Source organism: Heterodontus francisci, chromosome 36 (genome assembly GCF_036365525.1).
Source record: "Heterodontus francisci isolate sHetFra1 chromosome 36, sHetFra1.hap1, whole genome shotgun sequence".
Lineage (NCBI taxonomy): Eukaryota > Metazoa > Chordata > Chondrichthyes > Heterodontiformes > Heterodontidae > Heterodontus > Heterodontus francisci.
This window is the reverse complement of record NC_090406.1, coordinates 51,788,728-51,816,261: the sequence shown is the minus strand read 5'-3', so window position 1 is coordinate 51,816,261 and position 27,534 is coordinate 51,788,728. Positions and strand designations below refer to the sequence as shown.

Sequence of the window (27,534 nt, the reverse complement as noted above, 5' to 3'; positions counted from 1 at the left end):
GGGAGCAGGAGGAAGCAGACTGGGAATAGTGTGAAGCAGACTGTGAGCAGTGGGAAGCAGGTTGGGAGCAGTGGGAAGCAGGTTGGGAGCAGTGGGAAGCAGGATGGGAGCGGTGTGAAGCAGACTGGGAGCAGCGGGAAGCAGACTGGGAATAGTGTGAAGCAGACTGTGAGCAGTGGGAAGCAGGTTGGGAGCAGTGGGAAGCAGACTGGGAGCAGTGGGAAGCAGGCTGGGAGCAGTGGGAAGCAGACTGGGAGCAGTGGGAAGCAGGTTGGAACAGTGGGAAGAAGGTTGGAAGCATTGTGAAGCAGGCTGGGAGCAGTGGGAAGCAGTTTGGGAGCAGTGTGAGGCAGGTTGGAGCAGTGGGAAGCAGGTTGGGAGCAGCGTGAAGCAGGTTCGAGCAGTGGGAAGCAGGTTGGGAGCAGTGGGAAGCGGTTTGGGAGCAGTGTGAAGCAGGTTGGAGCAGTGTGAAGCAGGTTGGGAGCAGTGGGAAGCAGGTTGGGAGCAGTGTGAAGCAGGTTGTGAGCAGGTTGGGATCAGTGTTGGGAGCAGTGGGAAGTAGGTTGGGAGCAGTGGGAAGCAGGATGGGAGCAGAGTGAAGTACGTTGGGAGCAGTGGGAAGTAGGTTGGGAGCAGTGGGAAGCAGGATGGGAGCAGGGGGAAGCAGGTTGGGAGCAGTTGGAAGCAGGATGGGAGGAGTGGGAAGCAGACTGGGAGCAGTGGGAAGTAGGTTGGGAGCAGTGGGAAGCAGGATGGGAGCGGTGGGAAGTAGGTTGGGAGCAGGGGGAAGCAGACTGGGAGCAGTGGGAAGCAGGTTGGGAGCAGGGGGAAGCAGGTTGGGAGCAGTGGGAAGTAGGTTGGGAGCAGTGGGAAGCAGGATGGGAGCAGTGGGAAGTAGGTTGGGAGCAGTAGGAAGCAGACTGGGAGCAGTGGGAAGCAGGATGGGAGCAGTGGGAAGCATTATGGGAGCAGTAGGAAGCAGGATGGGAGCAGTGTGAAGCAGACTGGGAGCAGCGGGAAGCAGACTGGGAATAGTGTGAAGCAGACTGTGAGCAGTGGGAAGCAGGTTGGGAGCAGTGGGAAGCAGACTGGGAGCAGTGGGAAGCAGGCTGGGAGCAGTGGGAAGCAGACTGGGAGCAGTGGGAAGCAGGTTGGAACAGTGGGAAGAAGGTTGGAAGCATTGTGAAGCAGGCTGGGAGCAGTGGGAAGCAGTTTGGGAGCAGTGTGAGGCAGGTTGGAGCAGTGGGAAGCAGGTTGGGAGCAGCGTGAAGCAGGTTCGAGCAGTGGGAAGCAGGTTGGGAGCAGTGGGAAGCGGTTTGGGAGCAGTGTGAAGCAGGTTGGAGCAGTGGGAAGCAGGTTGGGAGCAGAGGGAAGCAGTTTGGGAGCAGTGGGAAGCAGGTTGGAGCAGTGGGAAGCAGGTTGGGAGGAGTGGGAAGCAGTTTGGGAGCAGTGTGAGGCAGGTTGGAGCAGTGGGCAGCAGTTTGGGAGCAGTGAAGCAGACTGGGAGCAGTGTGAAGCAGGCTGGGAGCAGTGTAAAGCAGACTGGGAGCAGTGGAAGCAGGTTGGGAACAGTGTGAAGCAGACTGGGAGCACTGGGAAGTAGGTTGGGAGCAGTGGGAAGCAGGCTGGGAGCAGTGTAAAGCAGACTGGGAGCAGTGGAAGCAGGTTGGGATCAGTGTGAAGCAGACTGGGAGCACTGGGAAGTAGGTTGGGAGCAGTGGGAAGCAGACTGGGAGCAGTGTGAAGCAGGCTGGGAGCAGTGGGAAGCAGGTTGGGAGCAGTGGGAAGCAGGTTGGGATACGTATGAAGCAGACTGGAAGCAGTGGGACGCAGGTTGGGATCAGTGTGAAGCAGACTGGGAGCACTGGGAAGTAGGTTGGGAGCAGTGGGAAGCAGGTTGGGAGCAGTGGGAAGTAGGTTGGGAGCAGTGGGAAGCAGGTTGGGAGCAGTGGGAAGTAGGTTGGGAGCAGTGGGAAGCAGGTTGGGAGCACTGGGAAGTAGGTTGGGAGCAGTGGGAAGCAGGTTGGGAGCAGTGGGAAGTAGGTTGGGAGCAGTGGGAAGCAGGTTGGGAGTAGTGGGAAGTAGGCTGGGAAGAGTGTGAAGCAGACTGGGAGCACTGGGAAGTAGGTTGGGAGCAGTGGGAAGCAGGCTGGGAGCAGTGTGAAGCAGACTGGAAGCAGTGGGCTGCAGGTTGGGATCAGTGTGAAGCAGACTGGGAGCACTGGGAAGTAGGTTGGGAGCAGTGGGAAGCAGGCTGGGAGCAGTGTGAAGCAGACTGGAAGCAGTGGGCTGCAGGTTGGGATCAGTGTGAAGCAGACTGGGAGCACTGGGAAGTAGGTTGGGAGCAGTGGGAAGCAGACTGGGAGCAGTGTGAAGCAGGCTGGGAGCAGTGGGAAGCAGGTTGGGAGCAGTGGGAAGCAGGTTGGGATACGTATGAAGCAGACTGGAAGCAGTGGGACGCAGGTTGGGTACAGTGTGAAGCAGACTGGGAGCACTGGGAAGTAGGTTGGGAGCAGTGGGAGGCAGGTTGGGAGCAGTGGGAAGGAGGTTGGGAGCAGTGGGAAGCAGGTTGGGAGCAGTGGGAAGTAGGTTGGGAGCAGTGGGAAGCAGGTTGGGAGCACTGGGAAGTAGGTTGGGAGCAGTGGGAAGCAGGTTGGGAGCAGTGGGAAGTAGGTTGGGAGCAGTGGGAAGCAGGTTGGGAGCACTGGGAAGTAGGTTGGGAGCAGTGGGAAGCAGGTTGGGAGTAGTGGGAAGTAGGTTGGGAGCAGTGGGAAGCAGGTTGGGAGCAGTGGGAAGTAGGTTGGGAGCAGTGGGAAGCAGGTTGGGAGCACTGGGAAGTAGGTTGGGACAGTGGGAAGTAGGTTGGGAGCAGTGGGAAGCAGGTTGGGAGCAGTGGGAAGTAGGTTGGGAGAAGTGTGAATCAGGCTGGGTGCAGTGGGAAGCAGACTGGGAGCAGTGTGATGCGGGTTGGGAGCAGTGGGAGGTAGGTTGGGATCAGTGTGAAGCAGGCTGGGAGCAGTGTGATGCAGGTTGGGAGCAGTGGGAAGCAGGTTGGGAGCAGTGGGAAGCAGACTGGGAGCAGTGGGAAGTAGGTTGGGAGCAGTGGGCAGTAGGTTGGGAGCAGGGGGAAGCAGGTTGGGAGCAGTGGGAGGCAGGTTGGGAGCAGTGTGAAGCATGCTGGGAGCACTGGGAAGTAGGTTGGGAGAGTGGGAAGCAGGTTGGGAGCAGTGGGAAGTATGAAGGGAGCAGTGGGAAGCAGGTTGGGAGCAGTGGGAAGTAGGTAGGAAGCAGTGGGAAGCAGGATGGGAGCAGAGTGAAGTAGGTTGGGAGCAGTGGGAAGTAGGTTGGGAGCAGTGGGAAGCAGGATGGGAGCAGTGGGAAGCAGGTTGGGAGCAGTGTGAAGCAGGTTGAAAGCAGTGGGAAGCAGGATGGGAGGTTTGGGAAGCAGACTTGGAGGAGTGTGAAGCAGGCTGGGAGCAGTGGGAAGCAGACTGGGAGCAGTGGGAAGCAGGCTGGGAGCAGTGTAAAGCAGACTGGGAGCAGTGGAAGCAGGTTGGGAACAGTGTGAAGCAGACTGGGAGCACTGGGAAGTAGGTTGGGAGCAGTGGGAAGCAGGCTGGGAGCAGTGTGAAGCAGACTGGAAGCAGTGGGCTGCAGGTTGGGATCAGTGTGAAGCAGACTGGGAGCACTGGGAAGTAGGTTGGGAGCAGTGGGAAGCAGACTGGGAGCAGTGTGAAGCAGGCTGGGAGCAGTGGGAAGCAGGTTGGGAGCAGTGGGAAGCAGGTTGGGATACGTATGAAGCAGACTGGAAGCAGTGGGACGCAGGTTGGGATCAGTGTGAAGCAGACTGGGAGCACTGCGAAGTAGGTTGGGAGCAGTGGGAAGCAGGTTGGGAGCAGTGGGAAGGAGGTTGGGAGCAGTGGGAAGCAGGTTGGGAGCAGTGGGAAGTAGGTTGGGAGCAGTGGGAAGCAGGTTGGGAGCACTGGGAAGTAGGTTGGGAGCAGTGGGAAGCAGGTTGGGAGCAGTGGGAAGTAGGTTGGGAGCAGTGGGAAGCAGGTTGGGAGCACTGGGAAGTAGGTTGGGAGCAGTGGGAAGCAGGTTGGGAGTAGTGGGAAGTAGGCTGGGAAGAGTGTGAAGCAGACTGGGAGCACTGGGAAGTAGGTTGGGAGCAGTGGGAAGCAGGCTGGGAGCAGTGTGAAGCAGACTGGAAGCAGTGGGCTGCAGGTTGGGATCAGTGTGAAGCAGACTGGGAGCACTGGGAAGTAGGTTGGGAGCAGTGGGAAGCAGGCTGGGAGCAGTGTGAAGCAGACTGGAAGCAGTGGGCTGCAGGTTGGGATCAGTGTGAAGCAGACTGGGAGCACTGGGAAGTAGGTTGGGAGCAGTGGGAAGCAGACTGGGAGCAGTGTGAAGCAGGCTGGGAGCAGTGGGAAGCAGGTTGGGAGCAGTGGGAAGCAGGTTGGGATACGTATGAAGCAGACTGGAAGCAGTGGGACGCAGGTTGGGTACAGTGTGAAGCAGACTGGGAGCACTGGGAAGTAGGTTGGGAGCAGTGGGAGGCAGGTTGGGAGCAGTGGGAAGGAGGTTGGGAGCAGTGGGAAGCAGGTTGGGAGCAGTGGGAAGTAGGTTGGGAGCAGTGGGAAGCAGGTTGGGAGCACTGGGAAGTAGGTTGGGAGCAGTGGGAAGCAGGTTGGGAGCAGTGGGAAGTAGGTTGGGAGCAGTGGGAAGCAGGTTGGGAGCACTGGGAAGTAGGTTGGGAGCAGTGGGAAGCAGGTTGGGAGTAGTGGGAAGTAGGTTGGGAGCAGTGGGAAGCAGGTTGGGAGCAGTGGGAAGTAGGTTGGGAGCAGTGGGAAGCAGGTTGGGAGCACTGGGAAGTAGGTTGGGACAGTGGGAAGTAGGTTGGGAGCAGTGGGAAGCAGGTTGGGAGCAGTGGGAAGTAGGTTGGGAGAAGTGTGAATCAGGCTGGGTGCAGTGGGAAGCAGACTGGGAGCAGTGTGATGCGGGTTGGGAGCAGTGGGAGGTAGGTTGGGATCAGTGTGAAGCAGGCTGGGAGCAGTGTGATGCAGGTTGGGAGCAGTGGGAAGCAGGTTGGGAGCAGTGGGAAGCAGACTGGGAGCAGTGGGAAGTAGGTTGGGAGCAGTGGGCAGTAGGTTGGGAGCAGGGGGAAGCAGGTTGGGAGCAGTGGGAGGCAGGTTGGGAGCAGTGTGAAGCATGCTGGGAGCACTGGGAAGTAGGTTGGGAGAGTGGGAAGCAGGTTGGGAGCAGTGGGAAGTATGAAGGGAGCAGTGGGAAGCAGGTTGGGAGCAGTGGGAAGTAGGTAGGAAGCAGTGGGAAGCAGGATGGGAGCAGAGTGAAGTAGGTTGGGAGCAGTGGGAAGTAGGTTGGGAGCAGTGGGAAGCAGGATGGGAGCAGTGGGAAGCAGGTTGGGAGCAGTGTGAAGCAGGTTGAAAGCAGTGGGAAGGAGGATGGGAGGTTTGGGAAGCAGACTTGGAGGAGTGTGAAGCAGGCTGGGAGCAGTGGGAAGCAGACTGGGAGCAGTGGGAAGCAGACTGGGAATAGTGTGAAGCAGACTGGGAGCAGTGGGAAGTAGGTAGGAAGCAGTGGGAAGCAGGATGGGAGCAGAGTGAAGTAGGTTGGGAGCAGTGGGAAGTCGGTTGGGAGCAGTGGGAAGCAGGATGGGAGCAGGGGGAAGCAGGTTGGGAGCAGTGTGAAGCAGGTTGGGAGCAGTGTGAAGCAGGATGGGAGGAGTGGGAAGCAGACTGGGAGCAATGGGAAGCAGGTTGGGAGCAGTGGGAAGCAGGTTGGGAGCAGGGGGAAGCAGACTGGGAGCAGTGTCAAACAGGTTGGGAGCAGTGTGAAGCAGGTTGGGAGCAGTGGGAAGCAGGTTGGGAGCAGTGTGATGCAGGTTGGGAGCAGTGTGAAGCAGGTTGGGAGCAGTGTGAAGCAGGCTGGGAGCACTGGGAAGTAGGTTGGGAGCAGTGGGAAGTAGGTTGGGAGCAGGGGGAAGCAGGTTGGGAGCAGTGGGAGGCAGGTTGGGAGCAGTGTGAAGCATGCTGGGAGCACTGGGAAGTAGGTTGGGAGAGTGGGAAGCAGGTTGGGAGCAGTGGGAAGTATGAAGGGAGCAGTGGGAAGCAGGTTGGGAGCAGTGGGAAGTAGGTAGGAAGCAGTGGGAAGCAGGATGGGAGCAGAGTGAAGTAGGTTGAGAGCAGTGGGAAGTAGGTTGGGAGCAGTGGGAAGCAGGATGGGAGCAGTGGGAAGCAGGTTGGGAGCAGTGTGAAGCAGGTTGAAAGCATTGGGAAGCAGGATGGGAGGAGTGGGAAGCAGACTGGGAGGAGTGTGAAGCAGGCTGGGAGCAGTGGGAAGCAGACTGGGAGCAGTGTCAAACAGGTTGGGAGCAGTGTGAAGCAGGTTGGGAGCAGTGGGAAGCAGGTTGGGAGCAGTGTGATGCAGGTTGGGAGCAGTGTGAAGCAGGTTGGGAGCAGTGTGAAGCAGGCTGGGAGCACTGGGAAGAAGGTTGGGAGCAGTGGGAAGCAGGTTGGGAGCAGTGTGAAGCAGGTTGGGAACAGTGTGACGCAGGCTGGGAGCAGTGGGAAGCAGGTTGGGAGCTGCGTGAAGCTGGTTGGGAGCAGTGGGAAGCTGGCTGGGAGCAGTGGGAAGAAGGTTGGGAACAGTGTGAAGTAGGTTGGGAGCAGTGGGAAGCAGGATGGGAGCAGTGGGAAGCAAGTTGGGAGCAGTGTGATGCAGGTTGGGAGCAGTGTGAAGCAGGTTGGGAGCAGGGGGAAGCAGGTTGGGAGCAGTGTGAAGCAGGTTGAAAGCAGTGGGAAGCAGGATGGGAGGAGTGGGAAGCAGACTGGGAGGAGTGTGAAGCAGGCTGGGAGCAGTGGGAAGCAGACTGGGAGCAGTGGGAAGCAGACTGGGAATAGTGTGAAGCAGACTGGGAGCAGTGGGAAGTAGGTAGGAAGCAGTGGGAAGCAGGATGGGAGCAGAGTGAAGTAGGTTGGGAGCAGTGGGAAGTCGGTTGGGAGCAGTGGGAAGCAGGATGGGAGCAGGGGGAAGCAGGTTGGGAGCAGTGTGAAGCAGGTTGGGAGCAGTGTGAAGCAGGATGGGAGGAGTGTGAAGCAGGTTGGGAGCAGTGGGAAGTCGGTTGGGAGCAATGGGAAGCAGGTTGGGAGCAGTGGGAAGCAGGTTGGGAGCAGGGGGAAGCAGACTGGGAGCAGTGTCAAACAGGTTGGGAGCAGTGTGAAGCAGGTTGGGAGCAGTGGGAAGCAGGTTGGGAGCAGTGTGATGCAGGTTGGGAGCAGTGTGAAGCAGGTTGGGAGCAGTGTGAAGCAGGCTGGGAGCACTGGGAAGAAGGTTGGGAGCAGTGGGAAGCAGGTTGGGAGCAGTGTGAAGCAGGTTGGGAACAGTGTGACGCAGGCTGGGAGCAGTGGGAAGCAGGTTGGGAGCTGCGTGAAGCTGGTTGGGAGCAGTGGGAAGCAAGTTGGGAGCAGTGTGAAGCTGGCTGGGAGCAGTGGGAAGAAGGTTGGGAACAGTGTGAAGTAGGTTGGGAGCAGTGGGAAGTAGGATGGGAGCAGTGGGAAGCAAGTTGGGAGCAGTGTGATGCAGGTTGGGAGCAGTGTGAAGCAGGTTGGGAGCAGTGTGTAGCAGGCTGGGAGCAATGGGAAGAAGGTTGGGTGCAGTGTGATGCAGACTGGGAGAAGTGTGAAGCAGGTTGGGAGAAGTGTGAAGCAGGCTGGGAGCAAGGGAAGAAGGTTGGGAGCTGTGGGAAGCAGGTAGGGAGCAGAGTGAAGCAGGTTGGGAGCAGTGTGAAGCAGGTTGGGAGCAGTGTGAAGCAGGTTGGGAACAGTGTGGCGCATGCTGGGAGCAGTGGGAAGCAGGTTGTGAGCAGTGTGAAGCAAGTTGGGAGCAGTGTGAAGCAGGTTGGAGCAGTGGGAAGCAGGTTGGGAGCAGTGGGAAGCAGTTTGGGAGCAGTGGGAAGCAGGTTCGAGCAGTGGGAAGCAGGTTGGGAGCAGTGGGAAGCAGTTTGGGAGCAGTGTGAGGCAGGTTGGAGCAGTGGGAAGCAGGTTGGGAGCAGTGTGAAGCAGGTTCGAGCAGTGGGAAGCAGTTTGGGAGCAGTGGGAAGTAGTTTGGGAACAGTGTGAAGCAGGTTGGGAGCAGTGGGAAGCAGACTGGGAGCAGTGTGAAGCAGACTGGGAGCAGTGTGAAGCAGGCTGGGAGCAGTGGGAAGCAGGTTGTGAGCAGTGGGCAGCAGGTTGGGAGCAGTGGGAAGCAGACTGGGAGCAGTGGAAGCAGGTTGGGAGCAGTGGGAAGCAGACTGGGAGCAGTGTGAAGCAGGCTGGGAGCAGTGGGAAGCAGGTTGGGAGCAGTGGGAAGCAGTTTGGGAACAGTGTGAAGCAGGTTGGAGCAGTGGGAAGCAGGTTGGGAGCAGTGGGAAGCAGTTTGGGAACAGTGTGAAGCAGGTTGGGAGCAGTGGGAAGCAGACTGGGAGCAGTGGAAGCTGGTTGGGAGCGGTGTGAAGCAGACTGGGAGCAGTGGGAAGCAGGTTGGGAGCATTGTGAAGCAGACTGGAAGCAGTGGGATGCAGGTTGGGAACAGTGTGAAGCAGACTGGGAGCACTGGGAAGCAGGTTGGGAGCAGTGGGAAGCAGGTTGGAGCAGTGGGAAGCAGCTTGGGAGCAGTGTGAAGCAGGTTGGGAGCAGTGTGAAGCAGGTTGGGAGCAGTGGGAAGCGGTTAGGGAGCAGTGTGAGGCAGGTTGGAGCAGTGGGAAGCAGGTTGGAGCAGTGGGAAACAGGTTGGGAGCAGTGGGAAGCAGTTTGGGAGTAGTGTGATGCAGGTTGGGAGCAGTGTGAAGCAGGTTGGGAGCAGTGTGAAGCAGGCTGGGAGCACTGGGAAGAAGGTTGGGAGCAGTGGGAAGCAGGTTGGGAGCAGTGTGAAGCAGGTTGGGAACAGTGTGAAGCAGGCTGGGAGCACTGGGAAGAAGGTTGGGAGCAGTGGGAAGCAGGTTGGGAGCAGTGTGAAGCAGGTTAGGAACAGTGTGACGCAGGCTGGGAGCAGTGGGAAGCAGGTTGGGAGCTGCGTGAAGCTGGTTGGGAGCAGTGTGAAGCAGGCTGGGAGCAGTGGGAAGCAGGTTGGGAGCAGTGTGATGCAGGTTGGGAGCAGTGTGAAGCAGGCTGGGAGCAAGGGAAGAAGGTTGGGAGCTGTGGGAAGCAGGTTGGGAGCAGTGTGAAGCTGGTTGGGATCAGTGTGAAGCAGGTTGGGAGCAGTGTGTAGCAGGCTGGGAGCAATGGGAAGTAGGTTGGGAGCAGTTGGAAGCAGGTTGGGAGCAGTGGGAAGCAGGCTGGGAGCAATGGGAAGCAGTTTGGGAGCAGTGGGAAGCAGGTTGGGAGCAGTGGGAAGCAGGTTCGGAGCAGTGTGAAGCAGGTTGGGAACAGTGTGACGCAGGCTGGGAGCAGTGGGAAGCAGGTTGGGAGCAGCGTGAAGCAGGTTGGGAGCAGTGTGAAGCAGGCTGGGAGCAGTGGGAAGAAGGTTGGGAGCTGTGTGAAGCTGGTTGAGAGCAGTGTGAAGCAAGTTGGGAGCAGTGTGAAGCAGGCTGGAAGCAGTGGGAAGAAGGTTGGCAGCAGTGTGAAGCAGACTGGCAGCAGTGGGAAGCAGGTTGGGAGCACTGTGATGCAGACTGGGAGAAGTGTGAAGCAGGTTGGGAGCAGTGTGAAGCAGGTTGGGAGCTGTGTGAAGCAGGCTGGGAGCAGTTGGAAGCAGGCTGGGAGCAATGGGAAGTAGGTTGGGAGCAGTTGGAAGCAGGTTGGGAGCAGTGTGAAGCAGGCTGGGGCAATGGGAAGAAGGTTGGGAGCAGTGGGAAGCAGGTTGGGAGCAGGGGGAAGCAGACTGGGAGCAGTGTCAAACAGGTTGGGAGCAGTGTGAAGCAGGTTGGGAGCAATGTGAAGCACGTTGGGGCAGTGGGAAGAAGGTTGGCAGCAGCGTGAACCAGGCTGGGAGCAGTGGAAAGCATGTTGGAGCAGTGGGAAGTAGGTTGGAAGCAGTGGGAAGCAGGTTGGGAGCAGTGTGAAGCAGGTTCGAGCAGTGGGAAGCAGGTTGGGAGCAGTGGGAAGCAGGTTGGGAGCAGTGTGTAGCAGGCTGGGAGCAATGGGAAGAAGGTTGGGAGCTGTGGGAAGCAGGTTGGGAGCAGTGTGAAGCAGGTTGTGAGCAGTGTGTAGCAGGCTGGGAGCAATGGGAAGAAGGTTGGGAGCAGTGTGATGCAGACTGGGAGAAGTGTGAAGCAGGTTGGCAGCAGTGTGATGCAGGTTGGGAGCAGTGTGAAGCAGGCTGGGATCAACGGAAGAAGGTTGGGAGCTGTGGGAAGCAGGTTGGGAGCAGTGTGAAGCAGGCTGGGATCAACGGAAGAAGGTTGGGAGCTGTGGGAAGCAGGTTGGGAGCAGTGTGAAGCAGGTTGGGAGCAGTGTGAAGCAGGCTGGGAGCAGTGGGAAGAAGGTTGGGAGCAGTGGGAAGCAGACTGGCAGCAGTGGGAAGCAGGTTGGGAGCAGTGTGATGCAGACTGGGAGAAGTGTGATGCAGGTTGGGAGCAGTGTGAAGCAGGCTGGGAGCAAGGGAAGAAGGTTGGGAGCTGTGGGAAGCAGGTTGGGAGCAGTGTGAAGCAGGTTGGGAGCAGTGTGAAGCAGGTTGGGAGCTGTGTGAAGCAGGCTGGGAGCAATGGGAAGTAGGTTGGGAGCAGTTGGAAGCAGCTTGGGAGCAGTGTGAAGCAGGCTGGGAGCAATGGGAAGAAGGTTGTGAGCAGTGGGAAGCAGGTTGGGAGCAGGGGGAAGCAGACTGGGAGAAGTGTGATGCAGGTTGGGAGCAGTGGGAAGCAGGTTGGGAGCAGTGTGAAGCAGGTTGGGAGCAGGGGGAAGCAGACTGGGAGCAGTGTCAAACAGGTTGGGAGCAGTGTCAAGCAGGTTGGGAGCAGTGTGAAGCAGGCTGAGAGCACTGGGAAGAAGGTTGGGAGCAGCGGGAAGCTGGTTGGGAGCAGTGTGAAGCAGGTTGGGAACAGTGTGACGCAGGCTGGGAGCAGCGGGAAGCAGGTTGGGAGCAGTGTGAAGCAGGTTGGGAGCAGTGTGAAGCAGGCTGGGAGCACTGGGAAGAAGGTTGGGAGCAGTGGGAAGCAGGTTGGGAGCAGTGGGAAGCAGGTTGGGAGCAGTGTGAAGCAGGTTGGGAGCAGTGTGAAGCAGGCTGGGAGCAGTGGGAAGAAGGTTGGGAGCAGTGCGAAGCAGGTTGGGAGCAGTGGGAAGCAGTTTGGGAGCAGTGTGAGGCAGTTTGGAGCAGTGTGAAGCAGGCTGGGAGCACTGGGAAGAAGGTTGGGAGCAGTATGAAGCAGGTTGGGATCAGTGTGAAGCAGGTTGGGAACAGTGTGACGCAGGCTGGGAGCAGTGGGAAGCAGGTTGGGAGCTGTGTGAAGCTGGTTGGGAGCAGTGTGAAGCAAGTTAGGAGCAGTGTGAAGCAGGCTGGGAGCAGTGGGAAGAAGGTTGGCAGCAGTGTGAAGCAGACTGGCAGCAGTGGGAAGCAGGTTGGGAGCAGTGTGATGCAGACTGGGAGAAGTGTGAAGCAGGTTGGGAGCAGTGTGAAGCAGGCTGGGAGCAAGGGAAGAAGGTTGGGAGCTGTGGGAAGCAGCTTGGGAGCAGTGTGAAGCAGGTTGGGAGCAGTGTGAAGCAGGTTGGGAGCTGTGTGAAGCAGGCTGGGAGCAGTTGGAAGCAGGCTGGGAGCAATGGGAAGTAGGATGGGAGCAGTTGGAAGCAGGTTGGGAGCAGTGTGAAGCAGGCTGGGAGCAATGGGAAGAAGGTTGGGAGCAGTGGGAAGCAGGTTGGGAGCAGGGGGAAGCAGACTGGGAGCAGTGTCAAACAGGTTGGGAGCAGTGTGAAGCAGGTTGGGAGCAGTGTGATGCAGGTTATGAGCAGTGTGAAGCAGACTGGGAGCAGTGTCAAACAGGTTGGGAGCAGTGTGATGCAGACTGGGAGAAGTGTGAAGCAGGTTGGGAGCAGTGTGAAGCAGGCTGGGAGCAAGGGAAGAAGGTTGGGAGCTGTGGGAAGCAGCTTGGGAGCAGTGTGAAGCAGGTTGGGAGCAGTGTGAAGCAGGTTGGGAGCTGTGTGAAGCAGGCTGGGAGCAGTTGGAAGCAGGCTGGGAGCAATGGGAAGTAGGATGGGAGCAGTTGGAAGCAGGTTGGGAGCAGTGTGAAGCAGGCTGGGAGCAATGGGAAGAAGGTTGGGAGCAGTGGGAAGCAGGTTGGGAGCAGGGGGAAGCAGACTGGGAGCAGTGTCAAACAGGTTGGGAGCAGTGTGAAGCAGGTTGGGAGCAGTGTGAAGCAGGCTGGGAGCACTGGGAAGAAGGTTGGGAGCAGTGGGAAGCAGGTTGGGAACAGTGTGACGCAGGCTGGGAGCAGTGGGAAGCAGGTTGGGAGCTGTGTGAAACAGGCTGGGAGCAGTGGGAAGCAGACTGGGAGCAGTGGGAAGCAGGTTGGGAGCAGTGTGATACAGGTTGGGAGCAGTGTGAAGCAGGCTCGGAGCAGTGTGAAGCAGGCTGGCAGCAAGGGAAGAAGGTTGGGAGCTGTGGGAAGCAGGTTGGGATCAGTGTGAAGCAGGTTGGGAGCAGTGTGAAGCAAGTTGGGAGCAGTGTGAAACAGGCTGGGAGCAGTGGGAAGCAGACTGGGAGCAGTGGGAAGCAGGTTGGGAGCAGTGTGATACAGGTTGGGAGCAGTGTGAAGCAGGCTGGGAGCAGTGTGAAGCAGGCTGGCAGCAAGGGAAGAAGGTTGGGAGCTGTGGGAAGCAGGTTGGGATCAGTGTGAAGCAGGTTGGGAGCAGTGTGTAGCAGGCTGGGAGCAATGGGAAGTAGGTTGGGAGCAGTTGGAAGCAGGTTGGGAGCAGTGTGAAGCAGGTTGGGAGCAGTGTGAAGCAGGCTGGGAGCACTGGGAAGAAGGTTGGGAGCAGTGGGAAGCAGGTTGGGAGCAGTGGGAAGCAGGTTGGGAACAGTGTGACGCAGGCTGGGAGCAGTGGGAAGCAGGTTGGGAGCTGTGTGAAGCTGGTTGGGAGCAGTGTGAAGCAAGTTGGGAGCAGTGGGAAACAGGCTGGGAGCAGTGGGAAGCAGACTGGGAGCAGTGGGAAGCAGGTTGGGAGCAGTGTGATACAGGTTGGGAGCAGTGAAGCAGGCTGGGAGCAGTGTGAAGCAGGCTGGCAGCAAGGGAAGAAGCTTGGGAGCTGTGGGAAGCAGGTTGGGATCAGTGTGAAGCAGGTTGGGAGCAGTGTGTAGCAGGCTGGGAGCAATGGGAAGTAGGTTGGGAGCAGTTGGAAGCAGGTTGGGAGCAGTGGGAAGCGGGCTGGGAGCAATGGGAAGAAGGTTGGGAGCAGTGGGAAGCAGGTTGGGAGCAGTGGGAAGCAGTTTATGAGCAGTGTGAAGCAGGTTGGAACAGTGGGAAGCAGGTTGGGAGCAGTGGGAAGCAGTTTGGGAGCAGTGGGAAGCAGTTTGGGAGCAGTGTGAGGCAGTTTGGAGCAGTGGGAAGCAGGTTGGGAGCAGTGTGAAGCAGGTTCGAGCAGTGGGAAGCAGTTTGGGAGCAGTGGGAAGCAGGTTGGGAGCAGTGGGAAGCAGTTTGGGAGCAGTGGGAAGCAGGTTGGAGCAGTGCGAAGCAGCTTGGGAGCAGTGGGAAGCAGTTTGGGAGCAGTGTGAGGCAGTTTGGAGCAGTGGGAAGCAGGTTGGGAGCAGTGTGAAGCAGGTTCGAGCAGTGGGAAGCAGTTTGGGAGCAGTGGGAAGCAGGTTGGGAGCAGTGGGAAGCAGGTTGGGAGCAGTGTGAAGCAGGTTGGGAACAGTGTGACGCAGGCCGGGAGCAGTGGGAAGCAGGTTGGGAGCTGTGTGAAGCTGGTTGGGAGCAGTGTGAAACAGGCTGGGAGCAGTGGGAAGCAGACTGGGAGCAGTGGGAAGCAGGTTGGGAGCAGTGTGAGGCAGTTTGGAGCAGTGGGAAGCAGGTTGGGAGCAGTGTGAAGCAGGTTCGAGCAGTGGGAAGCAGTTTGGGAGCAGTGTGAAGCAGGTTGGAGCAGTGGGAAGCAGGTTGGGAGCAGTGGTAAGCAGGTTGGGAGCTGTGGGAAGTAGGTTGGGAGCATTGTGAAGCAGGCTGGGAGCAGTGGGAAGAAGGTTGGCAGCAGTGTGAACCAGGCTGGGAGCAGTGGGAAGCATGTTGGAGCAGTGGGAAGTAGGCTGGGAGCAGTGGGAGGCAGTTTGGGAGCAGTGTGAAGCAGGTTGGAGCAGTGGGAAGCAGGTTGGGAGCAGTGGGAAGCAGGTTGGGAGCAGTGTGAAGCAGGTTCGAGCAGTGGGAAGCAGGTTGGGAGCAGTGGGAAGCAGTTTGGGAGTAGTGGGCAGCAGTTTGGGAGCAGTGGGAAGCAGTTTTGGAGCAGTGTGAAGCATACTGGGAGCATTGGGAAGCAGGTTGGGAGCATGTTGAAGCAGACTGGGAGCAGTGGGAAGCAGGTTGGGAGCAGTGGGAAGTAGTTTGGGAGCATTGTGAAGCAGGCTGTGTGCAGTGGGAAGCAGGTTGGGAGCAGTGGGAAGCAGGTTGGGAGCCGTGTGAAGCACGTTGGGAGCAGTGGGAAGCAGGTTGGGAGCATTGTGAAGCAGGTTTGGAGCAGTGGGAAGCAGGTTGGGAGCAGTATGAAGCAGGTTGGGAGCAGTATGAAGCAGGTTGGGAGCAGTATGAAGCAGGTTGGGAGCAGTGTGATGCAGACCGGGAGCAGTGTGAAGCAGACTGGGAGCAGTTGGAAGCAGGTTGTGAGCAGTGGGAAGCAGGTTGGGAGCAGTGTGAAGCAGACTGGGAGCAGTGGGAAGCAGACTGGGAGCAGTGGGAAGCAGATTGGGAACAGCTGATTGGTGAGTAGCTGGTGAGTCTTTTTTTAAATGGTAAGTTTCATAGTCTAATAAATAGAGATATGGCAGAACCATGTCATGCTTCAGGTGGGAACTCCAGGACACTTCTTGTGTCTGTAGTGCCTCTGCAAGGTTGAGAGTTTTGTTGATAGCATGTCTATAGATGTGGTCACCACACAGCTTCAGGGTATACAGGCAGAGAAGGAATGGGTGACTGCTGAGCAGTTAAGATAGAACAAGCAGGTAGTGCAGGAGTCCCTTGAGTGCATCTCACTCACCAACCAATACGCCGTTGTGAATACTGGCGATAGTGATGGTTCCTCTGGGGTGTGCAGCCAGAGTCTAGACCACGACTGGCTCAGCCGTACTGGGGGTGGGGAAGGAGGAATATTGGGAAAGCAATAGTGATAGGGGTTTCTGTAGTTTGGGGAACAAGCAGGCATTTCTGCAGCCGTGGACATGAATCGAGGATGGTTTGTTCCCTCCGTGGTGCCAGGATGTTGCAGAACAGCTAGAGAGCACTGTGAGGGGGAAGGGTGAGCAGCCAGCAGTCATGGTCCATCTTGGTACCAACGACATAGGTAGAAAGAGGAGTGAGGTTTTGCAGGCAGATTTTAGGAAAGAAACCAGCAAGCAGGACTTCAAAGGTAGTAATCTCTGGATTACTGCCAGTATCACCAGTCAGTTTAACCTTGGTGGTGGGAAAGCTTTTAGAAAGGCTATATCGGGTCAAAGTTGATAGTCACTTAGATAAATGTGAATTAATTAAGGAAAGCCAGCACAAATTTGTTCGGGGAAAATACTGTTCAACTAGCTTCCTTGAGTTTTTTGATGAGGTAACAGAGTGTTGATGAGGGTAATTTTTATTTATTTGTTTGTGGGATGTGGGTGTCTCTCACTCGGCCAGCATTTATTGCCCTTCCCTAATTGCCCTTGAACTCAGTGGCTTGCTAGGCCATTTCAGAGGGCATTTAAGAGTCAACCACACTGTTGTGGGTTTGGAGTCACATGTAGGCCTGACCAGGTAAGGGCAGCAGATTTCCTTCCCTCATGGACATTAGTGAACCAGATGGGCTTTTACAACAATCGACAATGGTTTCATGGTCACCATTAAACTAGCTTTTAATTCCATATTTATTAATTGAATTCAAATTTCACCATCTGCTGTGGTGGGATTCGAACCCATGTCCCCAGAGCATTAGCCTGGGTTCTGGATTACTAGTTAATGTGGTTGATGCAGTGCACATGGACTTCCAAAAGGCATTTGATAAAGTGCCAGACAACAGACTTGTCAGTAAACTTAGACCCATGGAATAAACAGGACAGTAGCAGCAAGGATATGAAATTTGCTGAGTGACAGGAAACAGAGAGTAATTGTGAATGGTTGTTTTTCAGACTGGAGGACGTTATACAGTGGGGTTACCCAGGGGTTGGTGTTGGGACTCTGTTCTTCTTGATATATATTAATGACCTAAACTTGGACATATAGGGCACAATTTCAAAATTTGCGGATGGCACACAACTTGGAAATATTGTGAACTGTGAGGAGGATAGTGATAAATTTCAAGAGGACACAGACTGGCTAGTGGAATAGGTGGACAAGTGGCACATGAAATTTAATGGAAAAAAGTGTGAAGTGATTCATTCAGGGTAGGCGGTGGCATAGTGGTATTATCACTGGACTAGTAACCCAGAGACCCAGGGTATTTCTCTGGGGACATGGGTTCGAATCCCACCACAGCAGAAGGTGGAATTTGAATTTAATTAATAAATCTGGAATTAAAAGCTAGTCTAATGATGGCCATGAAACCATTGTCAATTGTGGTAAAAACTCATCTGGTTCACTCATGTCCTTTAGGGAAGGAAATCTGCTGTCCTTACCTGGTCTGGCCTACATGTGACTCCAGACCCACAGCAATGTGGTTGACTCTTACATGCCCTCTGAAATGGCCTAGCAAGCCACTCAGTTGTACTTAACCGCTACGAAGTCAATAAAAAGGAATGAAACCGGACGGACCACCCAGCATCGAACTAGGCACCGGAAACGACAACGGCAAATCCAGCCCTGTCGACCCTGCACAGTCCTCCTTACTAACATCTGGGGGTTTGTGCCAAAGTTGGGAGAGCTGTCCCACAGACTAGTCACGCAACAGCCTGACATAGTCATACTCACAGAATCATAGCTCACAGACAATGTCCCAGACACTGCCATCACCATCCCCGGGTATGTCCTGTCCCACCGGCAGGACAGACCCACCAGAGATGGTGGCACAGTGGTATACAGTAGGGAGGGAGTTGCCCTGGGAGTCCTCAACATCGACTCTGAAGTCTCATGGCATCAGGTCAAACATGGGCAAGGTAACCTCCTACTGATTACCGCCCTCCCTCAGCTGATGACTCAGTACTCCTCCATGTTGAACACCACTTGGAGGAAGCACTGAGGGTGGCAAGGGCACAAAATGTACTCTGGGTGGGGGACTTCAATGTTCATCACCAAGAGTGACTCGGGAGCACCATTACTGACCGAGCTGGCCGAGTCCTAAAGGACATAGCTGCTCGACTGGGTCTGCGGCAGGTGGTGAGGGAACCAACAGGAGGGGAAAACATATTTGACCTCATCCTCACCAATCTGCCTGCCGCAGATGCTTCTGTCCATGACTATATTGGTAGGAGTGACCACCGCACAGTCCTTGTGGAGACGAAGTCCCGCCTTCACACTGGGGATACCGTCCATCGTGTTGTGTGGCACTATCATTGTGCTAAATTTAGATTTCGAACAGATCTAGCAATGCATCCATGAGGCGCTGTGGGCAGAAGCAGAATTGTACTCAACCACAATCTGTAACCTCATGGCCCGGCATATCCCCCACTCTACCATTACCATCAAGCCAGGAGACCAACACTGGTTCAATGAAGAGTTCAGGAGGGCATGCCAGGAGCAGCACCAGGCATACCTCAAAATGAAGTGCCAACCTGGTGAAGCTACAACACAGGACTATCTGCGTGCCAAACAGCGGAAGCAGCATGCGATAGACAGAGCTAAGCTCTGCAGTCCTGCCACATCCAGCCGTGAATGGTGGTGGACAATTAAACAACTAACTGGAGGAGGTGGCTCCACAAATATCCCCATCCTCAATGATGGGGGAGCCCAGCACATCAGTGCGAAAGATAAGGCTGAAGCATTTGCAACAATCTTCAGCCAGAAGTGCCGAGTTGATGATCCATCTCGGCCTCCTCCTGAAGTCCCTAGCATCACAGATGCCAGACTTCAGCCAATTCGATTCACTCCGCGTGATATCAGGAAACGACTGAAGGCACTGGATACTGCAAAAGCTATGGGCCCTGACAATATTCCGGCAATAGTACTGAAGACCTGTGCTCCAGAACTTGCCACGCCCCTAGCCAAGCTGTTTCAGTACAGCTACAACATTGGCATCTACCCTGCAATGTGGAAAATTGCCCAGGTATGTCCTGTACACAAAAAGCAGGACAAGTCCAACTCAGCCAATTACCGCCCCATCAGTCTACTCTCAATCATCAGTAAAGTGATGTAAGGTGTCATCAACAGTGCCATCAAGCGGCACTTGCTTAGCAATAACCTGCTCTGTGACGCTCAGTTTGGGTTCCGCCAGGGCCACTCAGCTCCTGACCTCATTACAGCTTTGGTTCAAACATGGACAAACGGGCTGAACTCAAGAGGTGAGGTGAGAGTGACTGCCCTTGACATCAAGGCAGCATTTGACCGGGTATGGCATCAAGGAGCCCTAGCAAAACTGAGCTCAATGAGAATCAGGGGGAAAACCCTCCACTGGCTGGAGTCATACCTAGCACAAAAGAAGATGGTTTTGGTTGTTGGAGGTCAATCGTCTGAGCTCCAGGACATCAGTGCAGGAGTTCCTCAGGGTAGTGTCCTAGGCCCAACCATCTTCAGCTGCTTCATCAATGACCTTCCTTCAGTCATAAGGTCAGAAGTGGGGATGTTCGCTGATGATTGCACAATGTTCAGCACCATTCATGACTCCTCAGATACTGAAGCAGTCCGTGTAGAAATGCAGCAAGACCTGGACAATATCCAAGTTTGGGCTGATAAGTGGCAAGTAACATTCGCGCCACACAAGTGCCAGGGAATGACCATCTCCAACAAGGGCGAATCTAACCATCTCCCCTTGACATTCAACGGCATTACATTCGCTGAATCGTCCACTATCAACATCCTAGGGGCTACCATTGATCAGAAACTGAACTGGAGTAGCCGTATAAATACCATGGCTACAAGAGCAGGTCAGAGGCTAGGAATCCTGAGGTGAGTAACTCACCTCCTGACTCCCCAAAGCCTGTCCACCATCTACAAGGCACAAGTCAGGAGTGTGATGGAATACTCTCCACTTGCCTGGATGGGTGCAGCTCCAACAACACTCAAGAAGCTCGACACCATCCAGGACAAAGCAGCCCGCTTGATTTGCACCCCATCTACAAACATTCACTCCCTCCACCACCGAAGCACAGTGGCAGCAGTGTGTACCAACTACAAGATGTACTGCAGCAATGCACCAAAGCTCCTTAGACAGCACCTTCCAAATCCGCGACCTCTACCAACTAGAAGGACAAGGGCAGCAAATGCATGGGAACACCAACACCTGCAAGTTCCCCTCCAAGTCACACACCATCCTGACTTGGAACTATATCGCCATTCCTTCACTGTCGCTGGGTCAAAATCCTGCAACTCCCTTCCTACCAGCACTGTGGGTATACCTACCCCAAATGGACTGCAGCGGTTCAAGAAGGCAGCTCACCACCACCTTCTCAAGAGCAATTAGGGATGGGCAATAAATGCTGGCCTTGCCAGTGATGCCTACATCCCATGTATGAATTTTAAAAAATTTTGATATGCGGCACAGTGGCGCAGTGGTTAGCACTGCAGCCTCACAGCTCCAGGGACCCGGGTTCAATTCTGGGTACTGCCTGTGCGGAGTTTGCAAGTTCTCCCTGTGACCGCGTGCGTTTTCGCCGGATACTCTGGTTTCTGCCCACAGCCAAAGATTTGCAGGTGATAGGTAAATTGGCCATTGTAAATTGCCACTAGTGTAGGTGCAAGTGTAGCTCAGCATAGTGGGGAAAGTCTTTGCTCGATCGCTCTGAACAGGCTCCAGAAGCTGGCCGAGCGCGTCTACTCTGAGGCACAGTGTGGCTTTCGTGCAGAGAGATCGACCGTTGACATGCTGTTCTCCCTTCGTCAGATACAGGAGAAATGCCGTGAACAACAGATGCCCCTCTACATTGCTTTCATTGATCTCACCAAAGCCTTTGACCTCGTCAGCAGACGTGGTCTCTTCAGACTACTAGAAAAGATTGGATGCCCACCAAAGCTACTAAGTATCATCACCTCATTCCATGACAATATGAAAGGCACAATTCAACATGGTGGCTCCTCCTCAGAGCCCTTTCCTATCCTGAGTGGCGTGAAACAGGGCTGTGTTCTCGCACCCACACTTTTTGGGATTTTCTTCTCCCTGCTGCTTTCACATGCGTTCAAGTCCTCTGAAGAAGGAATTTTCCTCCACACAAAATCAGGGGGCAGGTTGTTCAACCTTGCCCGTCTAAGAGCGAAGTCCAAAGTACGGAAAGTCCTCATCAGAGAACTCCTCTTTGCTGACGATGCTGCTTTAACATCTCACACTGAGGAGTGCCTGCAGAGTCTCATCGACAGGTTTGCGGCTGCCTGCAATGAATTTGGCCGAACCATCAGCCTCAAGAAAATGAACATCATGGGGCAGGATGTCAGAAATGCTCCATCCATCAATATTGGCGACCACGCTCTGGAAGTGGTTCAAGAGTTCACCTACCTCAGCTCAACTATCACCAGTAACCTGTCTCTAGATGCAGAAATCAACAAGTGCATGGGAAAGGCTTCCACTGCTATGTCCAGACTGGCCAAGAGAGTGTGGGAAAATGGCGCACTGACACGGAACACAAAAGTCCGAGTGTATCAGGCCTGTGTCCTCAGTACCTTGCTCTATGGCAGCGAGGCCTGGACAACGTATGTCAGCCAAGAGCGACGTCTCAATTCATTCCATCTTCGCTGCCTCCGGAGAATACTTGGCATCAGGTGGCAGGACCGTATCTCCAACACAGAAGTCCTCGAGTCGACCAACATCCCCAGCTTGTACACACTACTGAGTCAGCGGCGCTTCAGATGGCTTGGCCATGTGAGCCGCATGGAAGATGGCAGGATCCCCAAAGACACATTGTACAGCGAGCTCGCCACTGGTATCAGACCCACCGGCCGTCCATGTCTCCGCTATAAAGACGTCTGCAAACGCGACATGAAATCCTGTGACATTGATCACAAGTCGTGGGAGTCAGTTGCCAGCATTCGCCAAAGCTGGCGGGCAGCCATAAAGACGGGGCTAAAATGTGGCGAGTCGAAGAGACTTAGTAGTTGGCAGGAAAAAAGACAGAGGCGCAAGGGGAGAGCCAACTGTGCAACAGCCCCGACAAACAAATTTCTCTACAGCACCTGTGGAAAAGCCTGTCTCTCTGGAATTGGCCTTTATAGCCACTCCAGGCGCTGCTTCACAAACCACTGACCACCTCCAGGCGCGTATCCATTGTCTCTCGAGATAAGGAGGCCCAAAAGAAAGTAGGTAGGTGGTAGGGAATATGGGATTACTGTTCTTTTTCTTTCTTTTGGGCCTCCTTATCTCGAGAGACAATGGATACGCGCCTGGAGGTGGTCAGTGGTTTGTGAAGCAGCGCCTGGAGTGGCTATAAAGGCCAATTCCAGAGAGACAGGCTTTTCCACAGGTGCTGTAGAGAAATTTGTTTGTCGGGGCTGTTGCACAGTTGGCTCTCCCCTTGCGCCTCTGTCTTTTTTCCTGCCAACTACTAAGTCTCTTCGATTACTGTAGGGTTAGTATAAATGGGTGGTTGTTGGTTGGCACAGACTCGGTGGGCCGAAGGGCCTGTTTCAGTGCTGTATCTCTAAATAAATAAATAAATAATGAGGTGAAGCAATAGAAAATAAAGGGTACAGTTCTAAAGAGGGTGCAGGAGCAGAGGGACCTGGAGATATATATGCACAAATTATTGAAAGTTTCAGGGAGGTTGGGAAAGAAGTTAATAAAGTATATGGGATCCTGGGCTTTATTAATAGGGGTATAGAGTACAAAAACAAGGAAGTTATGGCAAAACTGTATAAAATACTGGTTCAGCTTCAACTGGAATATGGTGTCCAGTTCTGGGCACCACACCTTTGGAAGGATGTTAAGGCATTAGAAAGGGTGCAGAAAAGATATACAAGAATGGTCCCAAGGATGAGGAACTTCAGTTATGTGGATAGGTTGGAGAAGCTGGTGCTGTTCTTCTTGGAGAAGAGATGTTTAAGAGGAGATTTGATAAAGGTATTCAAAATCATTAGAGGTCTGAACAGAGTAGATCGGGAGAAACTGTTCTCATTGGCTGAAGGGCCCAGAACCACAGGACACTGATTTAATGTGATTGACAAAAAAAGCAATGGCGACATGAGGAAAACCTTTTTTATGCAGCAAGTGGTTAGGATCTGGAATGGTCTGTCTGAGTGTGTGGTGAAGGCACGTTCAATTGAGGCCTTTAAAAGAGAACAGGATAATTATCTGAAGAGAAAACATTTTCAGGGCTGCAGGGAAAAGGTGGGGGAGTGGAACTAGGTGAGTTACTCTTGCACAGAACTGGCACAGACATGATGGGCTGAATGGCCTCCTTCCATGCTGTAACCATTCTATGATTCTGTGATGCTTCCAGAATGTAGTGAGATCTGTTTTGCTGAAAATAGGTTGAATTCAATTAAAAGCAGATCTCACAATGCTTTCTTGGTATCATAAAGGAAAACTTTCAGGCATCTTCATGATGCATGTTGATGATTTCTTATCGGATGGTACTGTGGAATTTGAGAAACGTATTCTTCAGAAGAGTAGAGAAGAATTTAAAATTGGGAGTCAGTCTTGTGGGGCTTTTAAATATACTGGCTTGGTTATTATGTAGGATAGGTCTGGATAACGTTAAATCAACAATTCTATTTAGAGAGTGTTACTCCCATCCTGGTTAATCACACTCGGTCATCACAAAAGGATGATATATCTAAAGAAGAGACAGAGCAATTGCAAAGCTTGCTTGGTCAGTTGAACTGGTTGGGCACTCAGACTAGACCAGATGCTAGTCTTGATGTATTGGAGTTAAGTACGAAGATGAAATACCCTAAAGTTGAGAACGATTTAAGTGCAAATAAAACATTAAGAAAGTTAAATTTGGAGAAATGTGTATTTAAGTTCCCATCCTTAGATGACCCAAGGAACATGCAACTAATCATTTTTAGTGATGCTTCACATGCTAATCTTCCTAATGGTTATTCTAGTGCAGCTGGTTTCATAATATTTCTGATGGGTGAAAATGGAAAATGTTGTCCTTTAGCTTGAGAAGCTAAGAAAATAAAAAGTGTTGTTAAAAGTACTGTGGCTGCTGAAACACTGACTCTGGAGGCAGTGAACACCAGATTCTACTTGTGAAATATTTTAGCTGAGATTCTGTACAAAAGGCATACTGAAGATAGTACACCCATTGAATGTTATGTAGATAATCTTTCATTGTGGCATAATGTACATTCTACAAAAAGTGCAAGTGAAAAAAGGTTACAGATTGACCTTTCTGGCTTGAAACAAATACTGGAGAGAAAGGAAATCTCTAAAATTAAATGGGTGGATGCAAGCCATCAACTGTCTGATTCTATTACTAAAAGATGTGCATGTACAAAAAAAATGTTAGGAGTCTTAGAGGAGGGACCTCTTGCAATGTAATGCTTTGTACAGAATACGGAGGTTTATGATTTGATTTGTTTTGAAATTTTGGTTGTACATATAAATTCTAATGTTTATTTAAAGAGAGAGAAGGGAATCTGTTAATTATATATTAACTGTATTTAATTGTGTGCAGACGAGGGGGCATTAACTGTGGATTCATTGGTGCTCCTATAAATAGGAACAGACTGAAACTATGGTTGTTCGGTTAGGAGGTGTATATTTGTAATGTACATCGTTGTCAGTAAATGCTTATAAAAGTGTGTGATGATTGGCTTCAGTTCTATCCTTTATCACTTGGCTTTCTGGAATATAACATCCACCTGGCCCTCTTAGAAGGACATATTGTTCAAGGAGGCTGCAGGTGTCAGAAATGACCTGCTGCGAAAGCTTGAGTGTCCTAAAGCACTGTTGCTCTGTCATACTGAGGAAGCTAATCTTTTGCCTGTATACCCTGTACTGAGGGCATCACCTCCTTTGAGCTGGATCTTATGTGTCGATCTCCTCTGTCCTGTGCAGCAGCTTGTGGCTGTGGAGAAGGCAGCTGCTGTTGCTGTTATTGCTGCTTCTGCTGCTGTTGGTGTGGCTGCTCCTATTACTCTTCATCAGAGGTCCATGCATAAATTGCTCCCAAGCTGCAGTGAAGGCTGGCAGCAGGGAAGATCAGATCAAGGTGAGTAAACTCTATGGTAGGTGAAATTACTTCCAAAAGTTGGAAATCACCTCAGAACAAGTGCTATGAGCACAAGCCTTTCACATAGGCAGGGGAATAGCTGCGCAGTTTCACTTTTTAAAGGTTTTCCAGCCTGTCAGTTACATTGGTCAATTACTCTCCACTGTACGTGACCTGTTGACCCTGACAAGTTCCACACAGTTCAAGAACCCTGAGCGCTGGCTGGTAAAGCCAGAATCCTGGATTAAAAACACAATTAATTGCTTGTTTTAATGTTTAAATGACTGACTTGACAGCTCTACGAGGGTTTCCCACTCACCTCAGAATGGGCTCTAATAAAGTCAAGAGTGAGTTGGTTTCCGATCCGCTGGCATTTTTCAACTATCTAACCGCCACCCACCCCCCCGCCCACACCCAAACCTGCCCCCACTCGGCAGTTAACTTGCCGCCCTACATGTTTCTGCTCTCTGACACTTGCCATAGATTTTGTAATATTGAACTCTCTCTCCATCCCCTTTCCACCAGCTTTCACTCTGTTTTTCTGATTATATTTTTAAAAATAAAAACTCTTGGAGTCCCTGCAAATAAATTATAATTGCATGGATAAATTGGTAAGTACAATCTTTGCTGCTAAAGCAGAGCCAGCTCGCTAATATTGTTTCCTGATTGTTACCGTAACCCCAGTAACAGCCCTGAGGGTCGGTATGTGTTAGGTAAGTGTTGTTTCCTGCCCTTGCAGCTTGTGATGTTTGTCCAGTTTAGCCTTCTGCACTGCTCTAGATTGTTAAAAACAACACAACCAGGTCTCTATATCTATAACTTAATAGATTCCACATTGTTTCCACATGACCTCTAGTAAACTGTCCCAATTTTAATCTGAATGCAGTAGACTGAGAAAGATCATGTTGCTGTCTGCCATTCAGTTCCTGTTTCAGGACTTAAACTGACTGCTTTTCATCCTTTTCTTACTTCAACCCATTTTCTCTTGTCTCTTTTGAATCCTACGTTACAGCAGTGTCTGCACCTCAAAAATGCTTCATTAGCTATAAAGCTGTAAAGCACGTTGGGACATTCTGAGGTTGTGAAAGGCGCTACTGAAATGCAAGTCTTTCTTTTCCGTAATCAATGCATTCCTTTCGAATGTTTTAACAATAGACATTACTGTCCTAGTTGGCAGTCTATATATTATCCTCTAAGCGTTGGGTTGCTATATTAGTCAATGCCACAACCTGACCTATATGTACCGTTTAATTTCGATGACCCTGCTAAGGCTTTTAGCCTGTGGTTTTATTGTTTTAAGTGCAGCGCAGGCCATTGTATAGGATGCACACTGTGGTTTGTGGGTGATTGGAGCTGTAAGACACTTTGCAGGTTTTACACGTTGGAGCTATCGCTTGTCCTTTGTTCTCAAACACATACAGATCATCGTTGGAGGACAGACAGTTGACTTTGTGAGGAGTTTTTAGTGTGTGTGTCTCTGTGGGAGAAAGAAGAATGAAAAGGCTTCATGGCCAAGTTTAACTCCAAGGCACCCAACAGGGATGCTCGCTGCAAGCTGAATTCTGCCGTTCCGCTCGCAACTCGGCCTGCTTTCAGTGGGAGTCTGTCACCTAAAGCCACAGCTAAGGAAGGGCTTCCTCTCACACTGGATAGTAACAATGGTACTCCCAAACAGAAAGACCATAAACCACCTTCAGGCCCAAAGACAAGAGCTAAACCAGGAGTGAGGATTCATGCGGCCTTGAAACCTTTACCAGATGGCTCAAAGTCTCCACAGCCTGAGACAGGAGGTAGCAGCAGCTGCTCCATTGCTGGATCTTTCCCTTCTCGGGTAATCCCTGACAGACAGTGGTCATGCCAGGACTCTGAGCCAGGGCCTTGTACCAAGTCTGAGGCCTTCCGACAGAACTTAATGCTGAAGTTACAACCTGTCACCCGAGATGACTGGAAGGATTGCCAGGTACCTGGAGTTAGATGTCCTTGGGGTAAGCAGAGGACTGAAACTGCAAACAAAGAACCTGTCATCCTGAATCAAAGAAGTCTACCATCAGTAACTGGGCCTGCGCCAGTGAAACCAAGGCGCCCGCCTGTAGTCTGCCTCAAGAAATACCAGAGAGCAACAGAAACAAGGCCAACCACAGGTATATATTGACCATTCACTGACTAGTCATTGTGAATAAAAGAGTTACTGTCATCGGAATGATAGTCTGCCGCATTTCAGTAGAGATAATAATTATTGATATGGCAGTATAATTAGAACAGAGTTTATTACATTAAAGGTGCTATGTAAATATAAGAAGTTGTTTTTGTAGAGTCGTTGATCCATTAAAAATAATGTATTTTAATACAACAGGCACAGGAGTGTCAAAGGAACAGTGGGAGTGTAGAAGTATCTGAGGGGGGGAGTGTAGAAGTATCTGAGGGGGGAGTGTAGGAATATCAGAGGGGGGAGTGTAGGAGTATCTGAGGGGGGAGTGTAGGAATATCTGAGGGGGGAGTGTAGGAATATCAGAGGGGGGAGTGTAGGAGTATCTGAGGGGGGAGTGTAGGAATATCAGAGGGGGGAGTGTAGGAGTATCTGAGGGGGGAGTGTAGGAATATCAGAGGGGGGAGTGTAGGAATATCAGAGGGGGGAGTGTAGGAGTATCTGAGGGGGGAGTGTAGGAATATCAGAGGGGGGAGTGTAGGAGTATCTGAGGGGGGAGTGTAGGAATATCAGAGGGGGGAGTGTAGGACTATCTGAGGGGGGAGTGTAGGAATATCAAAGGGGGGAGTGTAGGACTATCTGAGGGGGGGGATGTAAGAGTATCTGAGGGGGGGAGTATAGGAGTATCTGAGGGGGGGAGTGTAGGACTATCTGAGGGGGGGGATGTAAGAGTATCTGAGGGGGGGAGTATAGGAGTATCTGAGGGGGGCTGTGGAAGGGCCACTTTTGAAGGTGAATGGTCAAAAGTTAAAGGGACTAAAAGTCTTCAGACCTTGATCTTATCCATTCCAGAATGGCTGAAGCATGCTGATCATTACACTGTCGTTAAAGAGATGGTGAATGATAGATCAGGCAAATAAGCGACTGTGAGTTGTGGTCAAACTTGTGATAGGGTCTGAAATTCGTCAACACTGAGAAGGGTCTCGGTTCTCACACTGACA

At 52.9% G+C, this 27,534-nt stretch overlaps 2 protein-coding genes across 4 annotated transcripts in view; one reads left to right on the top strand and one right to left on the bottom strand.

Moving 5' to 3' along the window:
- Positions 1 to 960: 960 nt before the first annotated feature.
- LOC137351482 (nascent polypeptide-associated complex subunit alpha, muscle-specific form-like) lies at positions 961 to 14,430 on the bottom strand. The gene is made up of 20 exons (XM_068015930.1): positions 14,024 to 14,430; positions 13,163 to 13,351; positions 12,723 to 13,018; positions 12,304 to 12,439; positions 12,076 to 12,222; positions 11,885 to 12,034; positions 11,575 to 11,803; positions 10,921 to 11,330; positions 10,506 to 10,755; positions 9,898 to 10,379; positions 9,029 to 9,502; positions 8,787 to 8,966; positions 7,286 to 7,729; positions 6,446 to 6,637; positions 4,864 to 5,220; positions 4,055 to 4,528; positions 3,542 to 3,856; positions 2,830 to 3,186; positions 2,109 to 2,494; positions 961 to 1,025 (listed from the first exon to the last, which is right to left on the bottom strand). The coding sequence occupies exons 1-20, from the start codon at positions 14,428 to 14,430 to the stop codon at positions 961 to 963; spliced, it is 5,940 nt and encodes a 1,979-aa protein (XP_067872031.1).
- Positions 14,431 to 24,358: 9,928 nt separating this feature from the next.
- The window catches only part of LOC137351816 (uncharacterized), a 66,207-nt gene continuing 63,031 nt past the window's right edge, over positions 24,359 to 27,534 (top strand). For all 3 annotated transcript variants that reach the window (XM_068016680.1, XM_068016682.1, XM_068016681.1), the window contains exons 1-2: positions 24,359 to 24,387; positions 25,809 to 26,528. In XM_068016680.1, the coding sequence (XP_067872781.1) occupies positions 25,895 to 26,528 (634 nt within the window). In that variant the 5' untranslated portion in view covers positions 24,359 to 24,387; positions 25,809 to 25,894. The remainder of the gene's footprint in view (positions 24,388 to 25,808; positions 26,529 to 27,534) is intronic.